This window comes from Callionymus lyra, chromosome 16 (assembly GCF_982586985.1).
Source record: "Callionymus lyra chromosome 16, fCalLyr1.hap1.1, whole genome shotgun sequence".
Taxonomy (NCBI): Eukaryota; Metazoa; Chordata; class Actinopteri; order Syngnathiformes; family Callionymidae; genus Callionymus; species Callionymus lyra.
The window spans coordinates 8,181,587-8,203,344 of NC_141833.1; the positions used below are offsets into that span (position 1 = coordinate 8,181,587).

General features: G+C 38.8%; 2 protein-coding genes across 3 annotated transcripts in view; both read right to left on the bottom strand.

Annotated features, from left to right (window-relative positions):
• Positions 1-1,032: 1,032 nt before the first annotated feature.
• Positions 1,033-13,317, bottom strand: pik3ca (phosphatidylinositol-4,5-bisphosphate 3-kinase, catalytic subunit alpha). Its single transcript, XM_087810394.1, has 21 exons — positions 13,064-13,317; positions 11,173-11,579; positions 10,889-11,098; positions 10,572-10,822; positions 10,183-10,428; positions 10,019-10,104; positions 9,846-9,951; positions 8,994-9,146; positions 8,629-8,763; positions 8,105-8,229; positions 7,944-8,025; positions 7,645-7,809; positions 7,452-7,555; positions 6,083-6,254; positions 5,664-5,770; positions 4,737-4,858; positions 4,355-4,433; positions 3,994-4,164; positions 3,816-3,933; positions 3,591-3,742; positions 1,033-2,904 (listed from the first exon to the last, which is right to left on the bottom strand). Exons 2-21 carry the CDS (start codon positions 11,522-11,524, stop codon positions 2,634-2,636), a joined length of 3,207 nt encoding a protein of 1,068 aa, XP_087666520.1. The 5' UTR covers positions 11,525-11,579; positions 13,064-13,317; the 3' UTR covers positions 1,033-2,633.
• A 1,860-nt stretch (positions 13,318-15,177) lies between these two features.
• Positions 15,178-21,758, bottom strand: part of LOC148063464 (calcium-activated potassium channel subunit beta-2-like) — a 31,777-nt gene continuing 25,196 nt past the window's right edge. For both annotated transcript variants that reach the window (XM_087811231.1, XM_087811232.1), the window contains 4 exons: positions 17,892-18,014; positions 17,636-17,806; positions 16,091-16,286; positions 15,178-15,905 (listed from right to left, as the gene is read on the bottom strand). In XM_087811231.1, coding sequence (XP_087667357.1) covers positions 15,621-15,905; positions 16,091-16,286; positions 17,636-17,806; positions 17,892-18,014 — 775 coding nt within the window. In that variant the 3' untranslated portion in view covers positions 15,178-15,620. The remainder of the gene's footprint in view (positions 15,906-16,090; positions 16,287-17,635; positions 17,807-17,891; positions 18,015-21,758) is intronic.

Below are 21,758 nucleotides of genomic sequence, written 5' to 3' on the forward strand. Positions count from 1 at the left end.
GAGACAGTTTTTTCAGTTGCAAGTATCCCAACAGTAGGGGGAGTCACTAATATGTGGACTAGAAAGTAGTACACTAAAATTTACCTTATACACAAAAAATAAGAAAATATTTATCGAAACAACTTTTTTTACGATTATTCTACTCTTGACAGTAGGGGTGTGGAAAAAAAGATGGATTTTGATGGACAGATATATTACTTTATATTCACAATATTGTATTGATATTCAACAGGACTGTATGAATTGTATTTATTTTTAACATAGTTATTTGAGTTTGTATATTTCAATAAAGCGTTTAAAATCCAAATAATTCATTTATTATTTACAATTAACACGTAAACTTCCGGGCGCAAGATGGCAGCAGTCATTACGAACTCAATTATGGAAGAACATTGAAATCCCGGCAATGGCTGAGGACAAGAGGATACAGTCAACTCAAGCAGCTTTTAAAGCTGATGTTTAGACATAATTTGGCAGCAAAACAAATGAAAGCAGTTACATACCTAAAAGTCAATTGGTCTGTAAATTCTGCAAAACCAGACTCAAGTACTCGACAATACTACAAATATATGCTCGTTACTACAGTATCACGATAGAGATACATATTGTAAAGCCAGATTCTTGTCAACACATATACTCCTAGCAAAGGCTTGAAAAAAAAGAAGCATATAACGTGACATAAGTGCCGTTGCATTAGTTCTTCCAAAAATAAAAGTCTCCACATCTTAAGTACACATTAGTTGGGGAAATGTTTTATTACCGGTACATTAAATGAAGGCTTACAGTTCAATATCAGACATGAGAATGATTAAAACAAGTATTTGAAGACGTATTTATGATATATATTTATATATCTATTTACAGATGGGTAGGTAACTAACATGGATTGTTTCAAAACATGCAGGGTAGCGTCTTCCTCCTTGTGCTTAGACTCCCAAGTCCTTCATCCCACCACTGCTTCTGTCATTCATATCGTTTCAACAACTGGAAGCTGTCTACTAGGTTTGCATGAGGATGGTTAGCCATGGTTCCTCCTTTTTTTTTTTTTTTCTCTTTTGGTTAGCAGTTTGCTCATATTTAAAAATACAAAAATATATTACCTCTGTAGTTATTCAAGGATAGAATCTGCACACGTAGTAGCGGTATTTGTTACCTTCATTGTTACTTTGTTGTAACTCACACACTCGCGCACGCACACACACACACACGATGATTTCTATACATGAAATTCAAGTAAACAACATCAGGTCAAAGTACAAAGTAAAATATTCCAGGACCTCATGCATAATGCAGTGTGAGAAAAAAACAAAAAACCGAGACAAGAACAGGGAAAAAGTAGCAGTTAGTGTATATGGGTTGAGTTTTAACGGTTTGAATGGGTCCGGCCCACTGCTCTGCATCCTGCACAGAAGCACTTCGACATGAGCGTCTCCTTCAACCCCCCCCCACACACACACACACAAACACAACAGAAGACACAGATACGGCACTTAAGAGTGTCCAGGAAACCTCCCCGTGTGTCATTTGGTTAATGCTAGAACTGACCTCCTACGTGTGCAGCGAGCAGATCTGCATAGACTTCTCTCTCGCACAAGAGGGGGCAACAATCGGAGGGAAAAAAAATAAATGTCACAAGTCGGGATTACACAAGTATGAAAAGTCCTCCTTGGCCCAATCCGTGATCCGCAGAAGCCCCTCGACCCTCGTGTCCCTTTTGTATGGAGAGAGTTAGAGCAGCATTGTGGTTTCTCTTTCATGCCTCCCTGCCCAGAGTTCGTCCTCAGAGACGTTTTTTTTCCTGACGTCGTCTTGCCGTGTAGATGAGATCACAACTTGCATAGAGATCATGTGATTCTTCCCATTCAAGCGAGACGGATTCATGTCGGGGTCTAAAGCAGGACGTCCCAAGTCACCAGGAGTTCTTGTGCCTCTGCATCCGACATAATACTGATGAACAACATTTTTAAAAAAGGAAATACTGCAGAGATCAGTGCTGCGGATCGATGGGATGTGGAATAACAGCGTCTCTTTTTCTTTTTTTTCCTTTCTCTCTTTTCAATAAGACTGGTGAGTGGAAGGCTTACACATCCAGTACTTTGGCTCAGTAGAGATACTCAAAAGAAAAAAAAAAAAAAAAAAGGTAGGAATATGTGCACCGTGCGTACGAAACCATGGAGATACCGATGTAGAAAAAAAGGGATGCCACTTCGCTACAATAGAGTCTTAGGAAAACAAGCAAAATATAAAAAAGTAGTAAATGCTAAATAAGAGATTTCTTCTGCCAGACTTCTCAAGTCTTCATCTATCTCACTTGAGTCTACATTCTTTATAGGTAGTAAAAGTGATTTCTTTTTTTTCTTTTTTAAAAGCCGGACGTGAGGATGATTCACCACAAAAATAAATGCTGATGGCTGAAGTCCATGTGGATAAAGTGTCTGGGTTTTGGGGTGGAAAAGGGCATCATTCTCGAGGTCCTTTTCAATGGTTTAGTTCTTATAAAGATTACAAGTCAACTTGGATTTAGTCCAAATAGTAAGGGGTGGGGGGGAGGGTTGGGGGTCAGACACTCGTCGAGTCTCTTTGTAGCACCCTTGTTTTCATCCCGCGCTGGCAGATCCTGACGGAGATCCTTTTTAATTCATGGCATGCTGGCGGATGGTGTGGAAGATCCAGTCCATTTTGGTCGTCCAGCCGCCATGATGGGCGTCGTTCATCTGCTTCATGAAGTAGTCCAGGGCCTCCTGCTCCGTCTTGTCCAGCGCCAGGGTCTTCCGGATGTAGGCGATGTCGTCGAAGGACTGCAGCTCCGGCATCCCCGAGCCCAGCATCATGGAGAAGAGGTTGATGAAGAGGTTGGCGTGCTGCCGGATGGCCAGGTAAGCTTTGTAGCACATCTCTTGGAACCTGCGGGTGGAGAAGGAAAGGAAAACGGATGAAATAAAGAGCAAATTATGGATTTTTTTAGAGCAAATACAAGATCGAAAACTGTCGTCGGAGCCAGTGGAGCTTATGATTATGAGCAGAAATCATGCAGAGAGAAAAATGTCGCTTTTGTATTATAGATAATTAAATGTGAAAAGGTTGAAAATAGGGCTGAAATATGTCTTGCTTAACTTTCCATTTCTATACTTTAAAGTTCCAATAATTGTACATATACATATACACGTGATTGACCAATGCTGCTGATGCTAACCTTTGGCTAACCCTTCTGCAGTAACAGCAGGTTAAGGAGATCGCATTTTAATGACAACCACAGTAATTCTTCCTCAGTGTGTCACCCATGAGCAAAGCATCCTGGTCCATTTTATTTCTTTTTTTAATTTGACGTTTTTATAGAAGATGACAATGCAAAAAGATGATTGCAAAAAAGTTGCAATTCCTTTTTTTTAAATTCATTATCTTGATACATTTTGTATTGTATTGAATAAAATAATTGAATTGCTGGGATCTGTTTTTCAACTATAGTCTTACTTCAACTTTATAGTGTATTGAGATAACTTTGTTATGATAAGACACTTTAAATAAAATTGAATTGAATTAATAATATAGTGTTACGAAGATTCAAACAAATGATCAAGCGGCAGCGTTACCTTTCAAACTCTCGTGTTTTGGTGCACTCCTGCGTTCCTTTGCTAATCACTATCAAGAAGTCTTGCGTGAGGACGAACGGAACTCGCTCCCTCTTGTAGCCGAACTTCTTCTTCTTGTGATCCAGGAAGTGTCCGAAGTCGATGTGGAACAGCTGTGAAGACAGAAACCATTGATCAAGTTGTAAAATAGATAAAAAAAGGCACTGGTTCTGTGGTCGACTCTACCTGTCCGTCATCTTTGACCATGATGTTGCTGTTGTGTCGATCGCCGATGCCCAGGATGAAGGTGGCTACACAGTAGCCTGCACAGGAGCGGGTGAACAGGTCGATGGCCTGGTCGTACCTGGACATGAGAGCGTTTGAGTCGAGGGCTCGAACCGATTGACTCGAGTCCACCACTCACATCTCCCCTTTGTTCTTGTCCTTGAGCCACTGATGCAGTGTGTGGCTGTTGAACTGCAGCGCCCCCTTCAGGCCGCCTTTACATTGAATCTGCATGATGGTGTGAGAGTTCCTGACGACCTCGATCAACCCGACGCAGTCGCCGATCGACAGGCAGCCGTAGGGAAGCATTCTGGGAAAACACATGGACGTAGAGTTACTTTCAGGCGTCGATGGCGATCCTTGGAGAACGGTGTTGAACCAGTTAATGACCCGGGAGGGTGAGTTGGGGTCGCAGCTCATCTGCATGCAGGCATGAACGACATGCAGCCCTTGTTGCGTGCGGCTGCATCATCGCCGTCATGGCGAGGTGAGGCGCGTACCTGAGATCAAGGCCTTGGTTCTGCCAGATGTTCTCCATTATCCTAATGATCTGCAGTGTCAGCATGTCCTGCCTCAGATCTGCGGAGCAGCGAAGAGACAAGGAGGGGGTTAACACTGGGGTGAATATCGGCTGCCCTTTGATCAAACTCATCACGCAATAGGATTTCAAGGCGTCAAAGCCGTTTTTGTGACGGCGGCGCGTTCGCATTTGTGACGCGTGATTAGAGCAATGTGACTTTTTCTTTCAAAGTCGTCTCTTCGGAGCACAGACGGTCTTGTTCATGTCACCCCTCAAGGCTCAACGTCTTCCATCTCGTCTGTGTACGCAAACCTGCAGCAGTGCAGGAAGATGGTCTAGAAAAAAAAGGAGAGAAAACTCACCGTCTCCGTTTTTGAAGATGATTTCGTTGTTCTGGAACAACAGCTCTGACATCATATCTGGGTTTTCCCAATTAAGCCAGAGCGGTCGCTTGGCTGACGACATCATCCGGCATTCCTCCAGGCTGAAGCAGAAGACGTGTGAGGAGAAGAGAGTGAAGCAGAAGTTGAGTCACATGAGATCAGATATCATGTGCAGTTCTGCGTTTACAAATAGAACAACAACAAAATATCAACTGAAGTAATCAACAGACATTGGAGGTTAGGGAATTGTGAATTAAGCTATAAAATACAATTTTTTTTTTATTATTTATCGTTTTATTATTATTATTTTTTTAATTAAACAATGACATTATAAATTAAGTATAAAGAAAAATGTAATACAATCCAAAACCACTACCATACTTGGGGTTTTTTGAGGCTTTATAACACAGTCTTAACTTAAAAAGGCCACTAGATGGCACTCTTAGTTTGAAAATGAGGTTAAATCAAAATGTTAGATCAGAGTCAACGACTAAAGCAGAGAGTGCCATCTGGTGGCCGTTAAAATGAAGACACTGCATCATGATACTGCATCTAAAACTGATGCAGTATTATCAGACCTGACCAGCTATCAGACCAACTACTATACTGTTAATTATATTTAGTTGCATTATTTCTTCTTTTAATCCGCTTTAAATATGTGCGAGGGAGAAGAAATACAAAGAATCACAAAAGAAAAGCAGTAAAAATAGGTAATTAATCTAATGAACATAAATATTGTTAAGGATTAAAATAGTAATTAAAAAATAAGCTCCCATTTCTACATTATAAGTCCAATATTCTACCATCTCATGAGAGCCACATTAACACAGTCGAGGAGCAACATCATCATTAGACTCATATAAGAGACGTGACTAAAGAATAGGAGTGTGAACAGTGTGTCCGTACCGAAGGTTTCCCAGCTGATGTGCAGGGTTGAGCGGGGAGGTGAAGCTCTGCAGCGCGTCCATGTAATCAGGTCTTTTCATCTGCTCCACCAAAAACTTCATTTGAACCTTCAGGGTGAAAATTAGGATTTAAAAGAAACATCTCGGATGGAACATAAAATCAGAAGCAAATCTGTTAACAGGATTTTAATGAGGCGGAACTCCCTACAGACTGGCTTGTTTGCTGTTCAGCAATCAAACATTTATTTTCGCCTCTTTGAACAATGTCTTTTTTCTTTTGTTTACAACAACGTTTTTAGTGTTGTTTTAATTTGACGTCAGTGTATTTAACACGATATTAATCTGCTGCGATGTCGCCCCAAAAAAACCACCATGAGAAAGCGAGTGTTGAGGATAAACAGCTGCCAGCAGTCGGCCCACCTTCTGCGCCTCATCCTTCTTCTCCTGCTTGAGGAGTTCTGTGAGATTGATGAGTTTCTCCATGGCCTCCACCTGTCTGCTCAAGTGCTTCAGGTACATTCCACAAGCGCGGCAGTACGACTCCAGGAGAAGGCCGAACCTCTGGCTGACCGTCTTGTTGTGCATCTCTGACCTACAACAGATAAAAGTGCACAGTTCATCAAGTGTTTATCCAGCAATAAAAGGTCAACAAATCAACAACGGGATGTTGACATTTCATGTTGACATTTAAAATTACGGTTGAGTGGAGATAATAAGATGAAGACATCAGTGTTTATTTCAGTCCATTGTCATCTAGATCTTTTTGTTAATCATGAAATCAACCCCCGACACATTTTTATAGGCAACCTTTCCTCCGCATGGAAGTTTTCATCTCCATGTTTATTTGGTCATTTGCCTATTCTTGTATTTTCTAAACTTAAAATTCCATCAGTTCAACATTCTTTCTTAAGCTACCAAGCGAGGACACACATTTTACTAAAGCAAATATTTTGGTTCTGTGCACGTCATCTTCAAGTACGATGTAAACTAAGACGTAAAACTTGCTTAGTATGTATTTACAGTTTGCAAATTTTAAGAGTAAATAAAAAGTCGGTGCAGCTACTTTGGTGCACAATTAAAAAAACATGCAAGACCATTTCATTTTTTTTCTATAAATACAGTATATATATATATATATATATATATATAAATAAAACTAGATATTAACTGAAAACTAGTGATGATGCAATAAATATAATATATGTGCATTTCCCATATTTTTTCTTTATGCCATGATCAAACAGTAACCTTTGGAGCAGAGATTGTAATTATTTATTACAACATTCTACAAAACAAAACGTTTTAACTGTATAATTATAATTATTATTATTAATAATATATATAACAATTCTGTAGCACAGTGGTGCCAAACTGATGCCAAGCTCGATCACACAAGGTCCAAAATATTAATCAAGGTCCAAGTTTATAATTATAAACTTATAATTATAATTTATAATTATTATCCAATTATAAAATGCAAAATGTCACATAACTATCTGTGTAGCTTCCATGTTAGCCAACTTGTTACCTTGTATTACATCCACCTGTATGTTCAAATTATTATTTTTTTTGGTAGTTTTCTAATGATTTCTGACATCAACAATAGCATATTCACAAGTCACTATATCAATGTAAAAATGTATTTATATTAACCAAAACCTTGCTACACGCCACATAAAGTGCCTTGATTTGTCTCCACAGCCTCCAGATTGACGCATGTGCTCTAGTAGGTAAATTGATAAGAAGTTGTATATGTGAAAACGCCAGTTACACTCTACAATTTACTCACTTTAAATGCCAAAAGAAGAAATGTCCTATCCTCTGATTGGTCAGTGCCTTCTTCAGCAGGAAACGTGCAAGTGGGTTATCAAGATATTGCTCATACTTCAGAACCTGCGCATTAAAGAATAAAAATAAAAAAAATAGATTACAAATAATCATTATATCCGTGAAATACAGAAGCACTGATGAACACTATGTACCTGAACCAGCTGAATGAGGTACTGGGAGAGTTTGTCGTCAGTGAGAAATTTCTCAAGGCACTTCACGGCAAAGTTTCTTATCATAGGATCGGGGAAGTTGCAGTCGAGCAATTCCATGGCTTGTTCCGGCCTGATAGCGGGCCAGTCCTTCAGAAGGCAATACATCTACGGTTGAAAGGAAAGACAAGATTCATGCATGGGATGAGGTCGACGGCAGATGCACGACCGGCTGGTGTCCGTTTCTTAGCACAAAGTCTGGTGAATATAAACCTAAGTCAACAGTGGTAACCTGAGCTCACCTGTGCAACCTCATCCTTGGAGTTCCATTTCACTGCCAGGAGGATCTTCGGGAGGATCTCCGGCATGCTGGCACAATAATGTCTACAAGAAGAAAAACAGTCGTGTTATATTTTACGCTCTTCTGGTTTGACAGAAGACCTCGCATCGCATGTGACATTACCTGTGCCTCCATAGAAAGTCTTTCTCCTGCTCAGTGATTTCAGACAGCGGGTCTCTGTTACACACCTGACGTAGCTGCTCATTGTCACTTTCCGTGAAGGGGTTGTCTCGTGCCACCCTGTTGCTCTGTTGCCGGGGAAAAGAAACACCGTGAAAAAAACACAAAAAAAAAACACTGGAGTCATTGTCAACTAATTTCTGGTAACAGGGGAATTTGTAAGTCAAAACACAACTACACATAAGATATTAAATGCATTTTAAAAAGGATGTTGTCATTTACTAGCGGATTTCTTTTTTTACAAGAATGATGTAGCGAGCAGACGTATTTACAACTACAAATTGTTTCTATGATGTAATGTTCAGGAGGCCACATAAAAACCTCCAATTGAAGATGTAGTTAATATTTGTTTTAAGCCAATATACTTTTAAAAAGTGTTGCCAAAAGGAACCAGATCTATTAATTCGAGAAGTCAATACTGAGGAGAACGGATGGCGAGGGTGTACGTTGAGATTATAAAAACTTACCAAACTGGTGTGACAGTAATTAAAGCCAAGCTCCCTGGAGATGTTCCAGTTGGCGTGGTCCTCTATGTTCGTCATGTCCGGGAACTTGACGGGGCAACTAAAGTGGTCGAACTCCAGTTCCAGACATGGAGTTTCCTGAAATGGAGACCATGGATCGGGGTCATAATGGTGGCGACTAATAACAAGGTGCCTTTGCAAATTCTATTAATAATAAAGGGATAAGAGGCTTAGTTATTGTAATGATCATAATCCTCGATATTGTCCTGCAGATAAAAATAGTTTGATTCAAAAGGACTAATACAATAGCGCTGACGCAAAGGCGGGGTGTGCTTTGAAATTCCGGAACAACTTTTCTGAGAACTAACCTTGTTGGGGTTCGATCCTGTAACACCAATAGGATTGAGCAGGTCTTCTAGACCATGTGGAACAGGCCACAAGTTCAGAGCCATCTTCCCCGATACTAGCGTGTGTGTGTAGTCAAACAAGTTGATGTTGCCCCAGGCCAGCGGACAATGTTCCTTTACCGAAATAGAACAGAATATCATGTTAGAAAACATGACATGCAACTCTATTCAAGTATATCAGTGCCAACAGAATAGTGAATGGTTGAATTTAACATTTTTTCCATTTAATTTTGTTTATTTTCCCATTATTTTTGAACAATTGAACTGGATAGTTTCTATATAGAAATGATGAATTCGTTTTTATTGAATATTTATAGTGAAGCTTGAATTAGTTTTTCTTTAAATTATTGGAATTAGATATTTTAAATAATCAGTTTTATAATTAATTTATCTTCTTTTGTTAATTTATGCATTTCATTTATTCATCGAGTTTGATTTTCCAATTCGAATAATTAAAAAAAACATGTTCTAAATTCAATATTTCTTCATTTGTAGCCTTTATATTCAATATAAAAACATACAAAAAGAATGTGAAGCCACTTGATACAGTGATTCTACATCGTCACATGATCGTCTGCTTTTAGAACGATGATTTTTTAATTATTGAAGTAAGAATTTCAATTAAATTAATAAAATGAAGACAATTCAAAATTTCAATGTAGATCTAAATATCGTAAAAAAAAATGCAAAATGTATGTCAATAAAATATCAATACAATTTCATAATTAAAAAATGTTAATTCAACCTTTATTATTTACATGGCACAAATATACTTCTAAAAAAACTCTCTAATCTCTAAAACATAATTCCAACCTCTTTGGCTCCTTTACGTCCCTTAACAGAACAAATGGAGAGGCATAGTCGGGCAGCCCGGGGGATTTCTGGAATGAACATGTCATAGTTCAGCCACTCGTTCCACCTGAAAGACAAACATTGAGATAAACGTTCATGTGATGCATAACGATTAACAAACCGTGGGATCATACCTGGGGTTGGAACAGGGAACACGTTGGGTGTTAACGTTGTCACACAACTGCTCACCGCCGTGATATATCCCCGTCCTGACGTAGATCTAGTTGACAGGACAATAATTATTTTTTAAAAGAATAAATAACAATAAGACACTATATATATATTTTATAATCATTACCTTGTCAATGTCTCTTATGTTGACGTTGACGTAGGTGGCACAGAGAACCCTGATCCTCAGAGTTCCACTGATGCTCCACAGTGATTTAACGGCCGTTTCTCCGTTCATGTAAGGCGTAGCTGTAGATATTCTCCTCGCGTATGACGGCATCGTGAAGTTGTCGATGGGCAGCTGAGAATACAGGCTGTCTTTTGCCATTAGCATCAAGTTGGGCATGCGTCCTAGCATGATGCAGCTGCGCACGTACTGACGTTGGGAAAAGTCACATTGCAATCATTTTATTAAACAGGTTTTTGAAACATGATTTCACATAAATGTATGACCTATATATTCACGCACAGATGTAAACACCATGACAAGAGAAAGCTAATCCATGAGATTAAGATTACCTTGTACTGACTCAGCGGGTACTTTTCCAGGAGGTACTCATCACACCCGCACACTTTGAGTATGTACTTTCCTTGATACTCCTGCACACACATCTTCAGCTGCTCTTGAGAGAGCAACATGCTGCGTGTCTTTTTTCTAATCGCTTCTGCAATCACTTGTTCAGGCACATAGTCATGGTTTATCTTAAGAGTGTACTTCTGTTTGTCGTTACTTGGGGATACGATCACCCAGATGACCACGATTATTTGACCTGCGAAGATAAAAGAAATGGACTTGGTATGACTTGATGTTCCTCAGAATATTAGCATTATCTTACCTTTATCTAGCTTGTTGTAGATGTGCCTGGGAAGCTCAGACTGCGACTCAACGTTGGGGGGGTAGACGTACAAAGCTCGACTGTGGGGTCCGTTGCTATCCCTGAGGTCGACAGCCTCTTTGCAGACATTCAAAATATTCCTTCTGAAGTCCTGCACCTCCGGATCTTTCACCAACTCGAATTCACAAATTGGCATTCCAATCGCAAAACCTACAACAAATCAGTTCCAGTTACATTTTTCAATAAGGAGTATCCGTAGAGTCACATTTTTTAAAAATGCTGACCTATTTCTCTGTTTAGGATTTTCTCCTCTCTGTTGCCTACTGGCTCAATGACCTTGAGGAAAGCCTGAAAAAGTCTCAGGTCACACAGCCTCCTCGTCTCGTCGTAAAACTCCTCCCGCTCGGCCTCCTGCGTTACGCTGACGAAGATATAGGAGCTCTCTTCCTGGAGCAGATGATAAAGAGGATACTTCCTCGCCTCTTTGAAGAGCTCATGCTTGACCGTGATGAGCGTGGCCTCCCGAAGGCACTCCAAAGTTAGGATCATGCCGTTGGGCAAAAGGCAGTCCACGAGGATGCTGGGGGGCATCAAGTGCATCCCCCATAGTTCTCCTGAGGATGGCCTGGGAGGCATGGTTGTGCCAGGAACTCTCTTCTCAGAGACGGTTTCTAATTAGATCAACAAGCAACTGAGGGAGAAGAAAACAGACATTAAACGAGAATCACTGACCTCAGACAAAGAAAGGTGCCAAATGGTGGCTATACATAATTGATTCAAGGGTGGTTAGAGCGGAAGAGATTGCTGAACGAATATAGATACACAGTAACCCATTGTAGCCATTGCATTTGTGAAAATGGACCCTTTGTTGGTCTTGTTTAAACACATGAAAGGTCAGGACAATAATCTGTTATCGATAGATGATGATTATGATGAGGTGGTCATCCTGTTTTAAATAACGAAACTTTACCCTAGTTAACATTGCCCTTTAAATTAGGTACAGTGTTTATTTTATGAAAGAATAATCTGAGTGCATGTTACTGGATAAATTAATACAATGATTTCTCTATTGAAAGATTCTATTTTATTTTGAAATTCAATAGTTTATTTAATTTTACACAGTTTGATATTCTTATTCCAATAATGGAATTATACATTTTCTAATTTCAATATTTTTTCATTTGTAGCCTTTTAAATTCAATATAAAAATGTTGCTATAATAGTGCCACAAGAGAATACCATAAAAAGTACACAGCTACATGACTTGTACATCATCACGTGATCATCTGCGCTCCATTAAGGGCTGAAGATTGATCGTAGCTCAGGTGGTAGAGTTGATGGCTTGTGGGCTGAGAAGTTGTGGGTTCAAATCCTAATCATGGGTGAGACAGTGGCAAGACACTTTATCCCTATTGCTCCAGCTGTCGCCCCGCTTCGCAGCCTACTCCCATCAGTGTGAGAATGTATAACTTAGTGTAAAGAACTCGGGGCGCTGAAAAGGCATAAACAATACTAGTAAGAGCACTTTTCACTGTTTCCATTGAACTTAAAAAGTCATTTAATGATTGGAATTAGAATACCAAAATATATCTGTAGAAATCATTCATTAAATCTTCATATTTTCTAATTCATATTAGCTTTAAAACCAATATTTCATAATGAGATCACAAGTTACAATTCAAACATTCCATATTGAGATGACACTGACACTTTCAGCTCATATATAGTAAAATATATTCAAATGGGTTAACTACTCAATAGTACTTTACTAATATAAACACACTAAACAAATACAGCAAGTTCCTAATTTAGTGAACACGTACTACAATAGTAGCTGGAAGTGAAGAAGAAAAACAACGTGAAGGGATGACGAATGAACTAGTCATGTAAACAAGCGCCGCAAACAGCTCGCAGGCACCAACTTCAACACATTAGCTCGTCGCTAACGTTGCTAATATTTATAATTTAATCGACATACAGTTTGTTTTACTTGTATTTTTATGTTTTAATGTTGTCATACAAGTTGATCAATGTCATCCACAATATGAAACCATCGACGGTTTCGACTACAAGTCATTGACAATAATAGGAAAACAACGAGTTCTTGCGTGATGATGAGAAATACCTAGTAAAAAAAACACATTATAATGGAGATAAACAAACAGCACCAAGTACCTGTTTTAAAAGCGCTATCGCCGCAAAGCTAGTGAGCAGCAACAACCATTAGCCGCGGCTAGCTGGGCAAATCCCATCCTGGAGGTCCCATATTAGTCCATCCAAACGCTCACACCGGGGGTCGAGACAGCCTATAGTCCACGAAGGAAAAACCCGCGTCTGTCTTCAGACGCTGTTGTTAGTGTTTGATAGTGGAAGAAAGCGGGCGTTTGTCTGGACGTTCTCCATTGTGCCGCCCCGAAAATGAACCGCACAGTGGTGTAGCTAGCATGCTAGCAGAGAGCGGCTAACGCTGCTAGCATGCTCGTCATGACGGCCCGCCCTCGACGCGCGCACGCACGCACGCACGAACAGCTGGATAAACCGCTTGTCATGAGAAGAGTCATAGTATCGTCATACTGTTATTTAATATACATTAACTTACGCATTATACGTTTTATTGTATATAAATGTCTGTGTAAAATAAAAATAGTTCTGTTTATTTATTTTAAATTAACACGCAAATATTGACTGTTTGTTCAGTTTTGTGTTGCAATTAAACTTCCGCAGTCATTACATCACATGCAGTTTAAGGAACGATTCAATCCCACGAGATCCCGGCGTTGACTGAGGACGAGAGGATACAGTTGACTCCAGCAGATTTTAAAGCTGATGTTTGGACATATTTTGGTTTCAAAACAAATGAAAGCAGTTACAACTTTGTCAATAGTCCTGTCGTCTGTCAATTTTCACCAGAGTCAAGTACTTGACAAATGACAATACTACAAATATATTCTTGTTACTACAGTACCGCAATATATTTTTTTTGTTGCCCTGGTATTCTGATACATATGTCATCGCCAGACTTTCTTCTAGTCATTTGCTTATGTTCCAGAATAAGTGATACGAAGTGACATTGCCAGAAGTGGGTTAATTATCTGACTTTTTTATCTTTCAGAACCTGGGATTATGGTCACTGTTTTGTGTCGGACACTTGGATAAGATCAGAACAATCTTGAGCGTCACTCAACCACACCAGGGTCTACAATCTTTTAATAGTCTACAGGCCGAACAAAATGTACATTTAACAAACTGTCTGTAACAAGAAGAGTCTAAACGTGATTTATTTTTTGAAGGCTCAAAATATCTTATCTGTATGTTTGTCCTCCTTCACAAAATATTCATCATCAATTATTCTTTTAATGGAAGTCTCTGTATGTTTTGGACATTTTTAACCTCTGAATGTAACAATATCCACATGAACATTAATCTACTTTGATTTTGAGATCTTGACACAACCATAACCCGGCCTTGAGTTTGACAGATGTGGTTAAGAACATGTAACTTTTGTGAGTCTGTTCATTTCAAAACTTCAAATACAATGATTACTTATTAAAGTTGAAAAAAGGGGGCGTATCCATTCACCTTCTTTTAGGGCCTTTCTACTCTGGTGGGGCATCTCTTTATGTGCGAAAAATATACTTTACTCACACAATGGAAAAAGTGAACAGTAGGAAATGTGGAAAAAGGGTTTAATATACGTATATTTTCTTTTGAAATATAGAAATAGCACATTTTGTTTATTAGTTTAATTTTTTCAGGAGATAAGAAGGAACTAATAACTACAATTTCGCTTCGCACAAAAAGTAGTAGTGATGGTCTGATGAAGCTTCATGAAGCAGTGTCATTATTTTCAGTCCACTAGATGGCGGTCTCTGCACTATTTTCCTTTGTTTTGATCAACTGTTGTAACGATCATTTTTAAACTGATGGCGCCACCTACTGACCTCTAAACAACATGACACTGTTTCATGAAACTTCATCAAATCATTACTTGAAAGTAATATTGGCCTGAAAGAAAAAAACAAACAATAAAAATATTCCTTTCTACATAGACAGTTTCCTTAATTAATATTAATATTTTTTACATTTATTACCACTTTTATTTTATGTCTGTATGTATTTACAAGACTTTCATAAGCTACAAAATAGAATATTTTTAATTGAAAAATGCAAAGGCCATGTAAGATATTTTTAATTATTTTATTGTTGCATCAAAGAAGTTTATCATTAAATCGTCACTACTTTACATGGAATAGAAAACACTCCTCTCATAGGTAATTCAGTAGCTCTTTTTAATCTTCAGTCCTCACAGGACCACGTGCAACAGGATGTTACAACCACGCTTGCACAAAGCAGCAAGAATCCAACGTTGTCAACATATCTTTTCTCTAATATCACACTCTGACCAACGACGGCTTATGATTACGTAAGAATAGATGTCAAGTCTTATCCCGGCTACGATGTCTCAATCCAGATTACAAGTTTCAGTCGTGGAGAATATGAAGCAACAAGTATGTATGCAAGACTTACTGAATTAAGGTCTACGAACGGACTTAAATTGAACACTTTTTTTTATTCAATCCATTGTCTTTTTACAATGTGTTACCGGTGGTTGCATTTCACAGTTGATTCATTTGACCTGTTTATCTTGGAACACTCGCAAAAGGTCACCTCGAGGTCATCCCTTTTGAAAAAGTATCTTTTCAGTGGCACCACTAAATGCCGATGTCGTCTTTCACCTCTTGATCTTGCCGACCTCTTCACAAACCCGAGAGAGGTACTGGTTGACCTTCACCATCATGACGATGAGGGTCCCGCCCACCAGCATGCAGGACGGCCACATCAGAGAGTGGAAGACCACGCTGTGGTCGTACATCCTGGTCAGCAGGACGGTCTCCTGCACTTCGCTGGGGTCATAGAAACATGGCACCTGCTGGTTCACCTTCAGGCGCTCGGCGATGACCGTGATCATGGTGGACATCGCGGCGCTGTCTTTCTGGCACCTGGGTACATAGAAACACTGCAATGATAGGATTAAAACTGAGGTTACCTGGCAACCAGTTTAATTTTCCAAGACTATTCAAATCCTGGCGTACAGAAAAATAAATCCCCTTTTACAAGACTCCATTCAACCACCTGTCGTACGTGCTAACATTCTAAACGGTCCAGTCATGTCCAGTATGTTGTCCCTGGATGTGTACTCACTTCTGTGCTCGCCTCGTGGGTCTCTTCGTTCTGAGACAACCGCCCGACTCGCCCCGTGTTGTTGACGCTCACGTAAACCTGCAGACAGGGATATCTGGAGACCCTCCAACATTCTGTCCCGCAGTTATAGGAACAATTCATGTCTGCGGTCACCGTGGAGTTGAGGATGACGCAAACGCCTTCCTCTGTCCACACACTGAGAGCAACAATGACAAGAGAGTTTTGTTTATTTAACAGACATCTCTTTTTTTTTTTTAATGTCTTGTTCGTCTTTGCTGGTACAAAACAAATTATCTCCTTTTTTTTTTTTACAAATTTAGATTATTTCATCTTTAAATACAAAGAAATGTACAATAGAATTAATTAGTTTTAGTTTTACATATAAAATATAGAAATAGCACATTTTGTTTTTCAGTTTTATTTTTTTAGGAGATAAGAAGGAACTAATAACTACAATTTCGCTTTGCACAAAAAGTAGTAGTGATGGTCTGACGAAGCTTCATGAAGCAGTGTCATTATTTTCAGAGTCCACTAGATGGCAGTCTCTGCACTACTTTCCTTTGTTTTGAACAACTGTTGTAACGAAGAATCAGATCATTTTTAAACTGATGGCGCCACCTACTGACCTCTAAACAACATGACACTGTTTCATGAAGCTTCATCAGCTCATCACAAAAACAAAAAACAATAAAAATATTCCTTTGTACATAGACAGTTTCCTTATCAATATTAATATTTTTTACATAAACTACCACTTTTATTGTATGTATGTATGTATTTACAAGATTTTTATATGCTACAAAATAGGTAGAGTCATATTTCGGATTGGACGAAGCTGCTACAAGATGGCCAAAAACGTTGGAGGACTTGCAACTTTTAAAAGGCTATAGGTCGCTTAAAGAGCAACTAAAGTGTCTCAAATAGATGTTGGACTCTATTGTACTCACACAAAACAAATTATCTATTTTTACAAATTTAGATTATTTCATCTTTAAATACAAAGAAATGTACAATATAATTAATTAGTTTTACTTTAAGGTACAACATTAGACAATGACATTCAGTATTGCATCTATGCAGTGCTTCAATACACAATACAATACATTTGTGAATTGAACAACAACTAAATACAAAATAGAATTAATTAATTAACTATATAATAATAATAATAATGAGTTACAACCACAATATATGAAATTACAATATTACAACAATGTATTCAATATCAATAAATGGTTTTAAAACGTTAAGATTGGGGTCAATTGTGTAATTCAAGGGTAAAACAAGACAATAATGAATGTTGTTGGAGAAAATGATCGGTTAATGCTGTTAAGAATGTCTTTTATTGTTTACCCCCAACCTCGCCTTCTCATTAAGACTCATGCATGCATAAAAAACATGTTGTGTGAAACACACTACTAAAAGCCATTTGTCTACATGTCCAGTATTTTTCTCCTTCACGTGTGGAATTCTAATTTCCTTCAATGAATAAAACATGTCTCAGTGAGCAACACACAAGTGCTGAGATGTTATCGGGGGCCTCACCTTTCTGCATAGGAGCGTAGTATTGTGATCCCCAGGACGAAGTACATCATTACCGAGGAGAAGATCATTCCAAGTCCAAGGAGAATTGCCCGATCTTCCCCGGGCTTCAAGGCTGTTACTGTCTTCTTCTTGTTCAATAAATCTACCTCACGGAATTTCTGATAAATAGATCTGTGCGGCGGGAGAGCAGATAAGACGAGAGGATATCAGGATGGCACATGCTCACACATACAACAGGGGATGAGGTTCATTTTACCTTCTTTCATTTCCGCTGCCTCTCACTGATGTATTTTTGGTTCCTGCGACAAAGAACATCTTCCCTGATGATCTCCTTCCTCCACCGCTCGCCGAGGATGAACGGAAAGATGGCTGGAAAGACCTGCAAAGATACACGAGAAGTTTCACGACTGTTAGAAGAAGTTAAAAAACACATTACCTTTGATGCATGCTTTTGAAATGAACAAACAGCGTCTCTAGATAACAACCAAGCAACAAAATTCTCGGCGTGGTATGATGCGCTGGGGCGGGTAACAACCTAGATATAGTGGACTTTCCAGGTCACAGCCTGCCAGGTAAACATTTTAAACACAAAGAAAGGGCAGCAAAAGGTAAACAAGATGACAGATAGCTCCAAATAAAGGGTGTTTATACGTATTAGGAGCCTGTGAACAACCACTCTGCTGGCTCATGGACACTTTAGCTGTCAACACAAAGTCATTGCTGCTAAAGTAGACTGACGGACCAATCAGGACGGAAACAATCTGGTGAATAATGAAAATTACTCCTATGGGCAGTTACTGTGTATACTCATCTATTTAGCACTAAAAAATTCTTTCAGCGGATTCAATATATTTTTTATAGTCCACCAAATGTAGCATAACAGTGGTCGCTAGCTTGCATAAGTAGCTAAAACTCCTTAAAGGGGAATATAATGTGTTGGTTTAAGTGTCTCTTAAATAGATCTTGTTCTCTATTGTACTCATCAGTATGTTTCTGTTTGTACTCATTTAACTGAAAACACCATTTTTTTCTGGAGATTAAATCTTGTTGATTACAGCCACGCCCACTCTGCTGTGATTGGTCAAACAACGAGGTTTGTAACTGTGCCTCATCCACCCCGAAAGTCTCCATCTCCGAGGGACTCATTGTATAAACAAAGCAAGGTTTGATTTCAGCTGGCGTGAGGATCGAAGACCATTATCACGTTGTAATGGACTCCGCTCTCGTAACCTCTCCTTCGCTGAGATTTCATACTTACTATACTATACTATAAAGTAATAAGTTGAAAACATGGTCATGTTGAGAGACTTACTGCATCTTGGAGAGGAAGACTTCAACATTTGAAATATGTGAGTGAGTCAGGAGAGTTAGGTTTTCACATTAGTTGACCTTTATGGGGTGTATTTGACCCCAGGTTCATAAGTTTATATTGCACTTAAATAATCTCCAGACAACGTTCAATATATTTAAGCTTCAAGTCCAAATTAATCATAAATTATTTTCTTGTGATTTCTTCTTATTCTTAATCATTATTTGATCCTGTGCTACCAGCCAAGTGTGCCTCATGACTCTGTCCTTTTGTTTATTTCATGGAAGACGAATGAATGAAAAGACATGTGAGCAAAATAAACAGTCTGTCTTAATACCGCGGTTGATAAAAAAAACATTGCCGGGAGGAAAACAAGTTCTTTTAAGATGAGTAATTTCCTCGTTGTATCACTTTCCCAGCTGCACAGTCACAAGGGGGGCTGCTGCACCATATGAGCGAGACACAAGCTCTTCCACGAACAGAGCCTCTTTCACTTCTTATTCTCCAACATCGTTGCATGCCTGAGTCACACACTGTTCATAAATGTAAAGTCGGCTGAGTTGCTATAAAGGGTCATGTTTCGTAAACGCTGATAACATATGGCAAATAGTTCTGTATCACCTACGCACACAGAGAAACTCGTGTCATTTACTTGACCAACACAAATCTTCCTCTTTGACCTTGAAATACCAATATTCATTAACACATTTCTGACAAGTTTTGTGTCTTCTTGTGTTAAGTTAAGAGTCTGATCATGTTAAAATGAATACAGGAGGTAAACATAATACATTTATAAATGCATATTTAACTACATATATGTTCTTTTCACTGCTTATTAAAAACCTACTGACTCTGCAGTGCCATCATATGAAGCGATGGAGAGTGACTGTCTAACTAAAAGGCCCTCTGTGTGAAACTGCTTAGACCAGCAGGAACGCATCCTTCAGACTTTCCTATTATTCCCGTTTCCTATTATCAGTTTAATGAAGTGATATATATACTCAGCCCGAGGCTCATACAGACATCCTCGCTGGATATTTTTTAATGGATGTATCATTGGTTAATTTTGAAAAAAAAAAAAAAAAATAGCCTCAGTTACAACAAACACAATTTTATGAGGTGTTTACTACTGCTCTGGCATCCGTGACTCAGGGAGCTATCAACACGCTCTTTAGAAGAAGTGTCAGTATATATTTTTGACGTGTCCTTTAAGTGATTATTGCTTCCACGTCATGTGTTCACATTAGTCACACGCTGTCTTTGCAAAACTATCTTAAAATCAATACTTAAAAACACATCATTTGCTCCACGTTATTCCAATCTTAACACAAATACATGATCTTTTTTTTTATCAAGCAAATTTAAATTACCAAGAAATTAAATTTTAAAAGCAGAGTGTTTCAAACGTATATACTTTTACATGCATTCTATTGCAGTTTATCAGTCTGGAAATGTGTGGGAATATCGTAAATATCCAATATTAGGTTCCTACCTTCCTTGCGATAATCCCGGCTTTTCACTACAACTGTTACCAGTGACTGTCCAGCATGTTCTGGGCTTCTTGGGACAACAGCTGGGCCCCTCTTATTTAAACGCTTACTCCAAGTGTACAGGATTCCTGCCATACCTGTGTGAGTAATATGAGTTCCCTGTACAATGTCGAATTGGTTCAGGCACCAGGAAACTCTATTGTGCCTTCAAAATAAATGCCTCTGGGGTGCTATGTTTGTGACATGCTGCGTGACCCACAGTAGAATCCAGCAGGACACATTGCTTCAAGGGTGCAGTATGTAGGAGCTGCTGGTTCACCACAAGAGGTCTCTGTAACACCAGACACGGACGTGACTAAGGCGGGGTTCCCTTTTTTTTGGAGGTCATTTGCTTGGTTTTAGTGGAGAATGTCCTCAGCTGTAACCAAACTCTATGAACATCAACAAAGTAATTTACTTTTTATTCAATGGTTTCTATCAAGTGTTTTTAATTCTTCAATGGTTAAAAGATGATCACGTGTTTTTTTGTTTTTTTTAGTTTTCAGTGAAAGTGGAGGCCAGGGGGGTTTCCCAGGCAGACCCTGACTAATAATGCTTCTTGCTTGTCTATTATTCGATTCACTTAAAGCAGCAGCAGCAATAAGAGTCATGGGATCTGTGTCAGCACTGATGAATAAAACTCACTCCAATCTACAGCAGTAAGTGAGACTTCAGACATCAAACCTCTCAGTTTTCCCTTCTTTTTTTTTTATATACCTTCGGCCTATATATAGCTACGAGAAAACAGCACACACACAAGTGTGGACAGTTGCGATAGAGTGAGAAAAAGTACAGGACAGATGGAATACCGTTCATTTTGAACCAAGGTTAGGTGAAGCCTAAACATAGCCACAAAGGAACACAAGAGTGTCGACAATTTATTTGACACGGTTACAGCAGCGATGAAAGGCGATTCTGCTTCCTTTGTTTCTGTGAATCTAAAAATAGCTGCTGCTGCCGAACAGACCGTGTGCCAAGACTCAAGCTTAGCTTCCTTTTCTTTGGCATAAGTTACAACTTAAAACCCTCACTATAAGAAGTGAGGATAATACTAGCTTGTGTAAAAATATAAATACAATGAAGAGTGCATTAACATAAACAAACAGACTAGGTTTCCATTTTTTATTTGTTTACCATGTATATTTAAACATAAATCATTCTGTAATTATTGGTGACCCAGTATTTTAGCTTATATTGTTGACTGAAGATGGGCGTATCAGGTAGATAGTATTTATTCAGTGGTATAATAACAGTATGCATTTACTCTTAAAATAGACGTCTAAAA

Bases quoted from the DNA above. Each gene is read 5' to 3' on its own strand.
- pik3ca (XM_087810394.1), bottom strand. From the start codon at position 11,524: ATGCCTCCCAGGCCATCCTCAGGAGAACTATGGGGGATGCACTTGATG. The intron at 9,147-9,845 runs GTTGGAATTATG...ATTTCGGTAAAG, and splicing joins GACGTAAAGGAGCCAAAGAG to GAACATTGTCCGCTGGCCTG. The intron at 2,905-3,590 runs GTAACGCTGCCG...CTCCACCCGCAG, and splicing joins AAAACACGAGAGTTTGAAAG to GTTCCAAGAGATGTGCTACA.